Source organism: Thermobia domestica, chromosome 13, assembly GCF_964235325.1.
Source record: "Thermobia domestica chromosome 13, izTheDome1.hap1.1, whole genome shotgun sequence".
In the NCBI taxonomy this organism is placed as follows: Eukaryota; Metazoa; Arthropoda; class Insecta; order Zygentoma; family Lepismatidae; genus Thermobia; species Thermobia domestica.
The window spans coordinates 201,574,729-201,577,701 of record NC_137466.1 but is presented as its reverse complement, the minus strand read 5'-3'; the positions used below and the strand labels follow the sequence as shown (position 1 = coordinate 201,577,701).

The 2,973-nt window shown below is 37.6% G+C and overlaps 1 protein-coding gene across 1 annotated transcript; it reads right to left on the bottom strand.

Annotated features, from left to right (window-relative positions):
* Positions 1-657: 657 nt before the first annotated feature.
* LOC145668952 (uncharacterized) lies at positions 658-2,973 on the bottom strand. The gene has a single exon (XM_081737243.1). The coding sequence runs from the start codon at positions 2,746-2,748 to the stop codon at positions 871-873; it is 1,878 nt and encodes a 625-aa protein (XP_081593369.1). The 5' UTR covers positions 2,749-2,973; the 3' UTR covers positions 658-870.

Sequence of the window (2,973 nt, the reverse complement as noted above, 5' to 3'; positions counted from 1 at the left end):
TTAAGCCTTCATGTTACTACTGAAGCAGAATTAGATGTATTCTTGTTATAGTTTCAAGCGTAAAGTAAAATAATGTAATATCTTACACGTGGTTTATATTTGGAGACATTAACATGTGATTTTTTTTATTTATAAAGAAAACCACGTGTTTTTTACTACAAGTTGCTACATAAAATTAAAACATATTACTTAATTATATAATAAAAACACTAGTGCCACTGCTCCTAAAAACTATACAACTAGATGCAGTGCCTCAATCAACATTAGTATTGGTTAGTCAACTCCCCTCTGTTAGCTTACCTAAAGCTCTTAAAGACTCTAACCTAATCCAAGCCCCCTAGCTTCCCTAAAGCTTTAAGGCTTCCTGTTCACATAGTTTGCTTTGTAAAAACTCAACCCCTCTCTTAATTTGCGTAAAGCTCTAAAAAAAAATTCTAATCGCAACCACCTAGCTTGCGTAGAGTTTTGTGGTTTTCCTTTCCGCCTAGCTTACTTGTAGCTTTGCAAAACTTCAACCTCACTTTGCTTGCCCAGAAGCTAGAACACTGAAAAACCTAACCCACCTCCACTCAGCTTACCTCGAGCGTTGTGGGAACCCTTCTCTTAGTTGCCTGGGCCTTAAAATACCTACTTACTCTAAATACTTAGTAGATTTTATTAGTCTTAAGATCACACTTATAATAATTATGTGTTATATTTTTTTTATAACAAAAGCTTTTATAATAAACACAATGCAAAAAACTCCCATTTGTAATTTGCTCTACTTTTGACCTTAACAAATTAATTTTACAATAAATTAGTTGATCCTGCTGTTTATTTATCTAGTATTTTTTTCAATTTCATATTCAATTTGCTATTTGCTTGCGTCTATCATTCATTTTCACTGTCAAGGTCATCAAGGTCTAGACAAAACGTATCAATATCCTGAGCAGTGATTTTGGAGGCACTCTTCGCTACGATGCTTGTGGGATCAATGAGGGTCGACGTGAGCGATGGAATCTCTAAGATCTCCCAATTGGCTTGATTGGTGTTGATTGTAGAACAAGAGCAGTACTTAATTTGCAGTGGATCAAAATCTTGGAACGTCAACAACGGCTTCTCCGCTTTATTCATGTTAACTGTTAAGATACCATCAAGAAAGGTGACCGTAAAATGTTTGAACTCGTATTCTGAGAGAATGTCTGGTGTGTCAGCCACTACTTTTACTGAAGATGTTTTGCCCTTTTTCTGAATCTTAGAGACTGTGTTCGAATTTCCACCAATCACAATCTCATACACTGGTTCGTTTGGTGACGGGTTCGGTTCTTCTGATAATATTATGATAGCGTCACTTATGCAATTGATTTGCAAGCCTAGACGAATCCCAGTCATTGGCTTCAACTGGAACGGTTTAGTGCAAGGAAAATCTGGTTCAGTTTTCACTATTTTACTTGTACCGATTCGTTTACTTGTATCGTAGAATTTGAATTGCGCTCTTGAGTCACTGGTAAATGTGACATAGAAAATATCTAGTATATTCTGGTCATCGTATTGAAGGACAGGGATTGTATCATTTTCTTTCCACAGTTCTAATACCGTTCCCCTTACAGCAATCACAAATTTGGTAAATTTATCTTTGCTCAGGAGTCGAGGCGTTTCTTTCCGGAGTATGATATCTTTCCCTTTGTATATAATACTACAATCTGATACAGCAAAGTCGTAGGCGATTTCACCACAGGCATTCTGCAATAGTCGTATTATTATTTTATCACTGCATCGTACCAAAAACTGGATTAAGATAGAACCATTTTCTTGCTTGCAAAGCGGAAATTTTGCCATCGAGTCTGCGTCCACGAGTCCTGAACTTTCAATATCAACAAGAACATTGCATCTGTAAGTTGTTGGAGGCTCTGTGGCCATAAAACTAATGCAGTTTACGTCTATTGGTACAGGATCAATGAATTCCAAGAATGTTTCCCCATCTTGATCACAAGCTTGTATGATATTTCCTTTGATATCGAGTAAAAACACCTGTTTTTCTTCTTTGGGTAGTACTGGCGATATTTCTGAGCAAGATACCAGATCTTCGTTTCTGAAGAGCCGGGATTCTTCGTCCGGTCCAAATACATACTGGTAACCTTGAAAGTTTACAGAATCTGGCATTTCCTGAAATCTGACACCAGCAATACTTGAAGACTCTATTTCCAATTCAAATGTAATCGAATCTAGTGACATAGATGGTAGAGCAAAGAATTCTTCATAGACGCAGTCTCCACTGTACGTGTGATACCCACGGTTTTCTTCATTGCATACAAATTTCCAGAGTCCTTCATTTCTCAGCATTGTCATAAAAGAGAAATGTGTAACGTTTAACGGTCGGGGATCTTGCCACGACAGAAAAGGCTCCAAGCTTGAAGCATGACCTACCTCTAGACTGCCATCCAGGAAACTGATCCAGAACCCTCGAAATAAAGATGAACTAAGGACATCTAACGTCTCACGAACAATCTTGTAGCTATTCTCTGGAGAGCGTCGAATACCTGAAAATCTGTTGTTGATGCCCAAAACTATTTCGTAGCATGGTATTTGTGTGATCGGATCATCATTGGATTGGTCTGAGAGTTTGATGATTGCTTCACAGTCGGTTTTTACTTGAAATATCAGTTTGAACCCTCGTCTTTCGGTGAGTTTGTAAGATTTATTGAAATGTGAGCCGGCTGTCGAAAACCTCACCGAAGGTAGTGACTCCGTAATAGTTGCTGCTGTCATCTTTAGCCTGTTTTAGGTTAATCTTTTGCCATCCTTTCAGTTCAGTATATCACGAGAAACTATGCTTGAATTATATATGAATGTCTGGTAGGTGCAGAGTATTTCCATTTAAACTGCGAGAACAGCCACTAGCTGTGTTTACGGCCCACATAAGCTACAATGGAAAAAAACTTAAAGCAACTACATTTCTTGACTGTTTATTTAAAAAATATAAAAATGTGTTGC

What these genes read in the sequence shown, in the direction of transcription:
- LOC145668952 (XM_081737243.1), bottom strand. Translation starts at nt 2,748, where the DNA reads ATGACAGCAGCAACTATTACGGAGTCACTACCTTCGGTGAGGTTTTCG.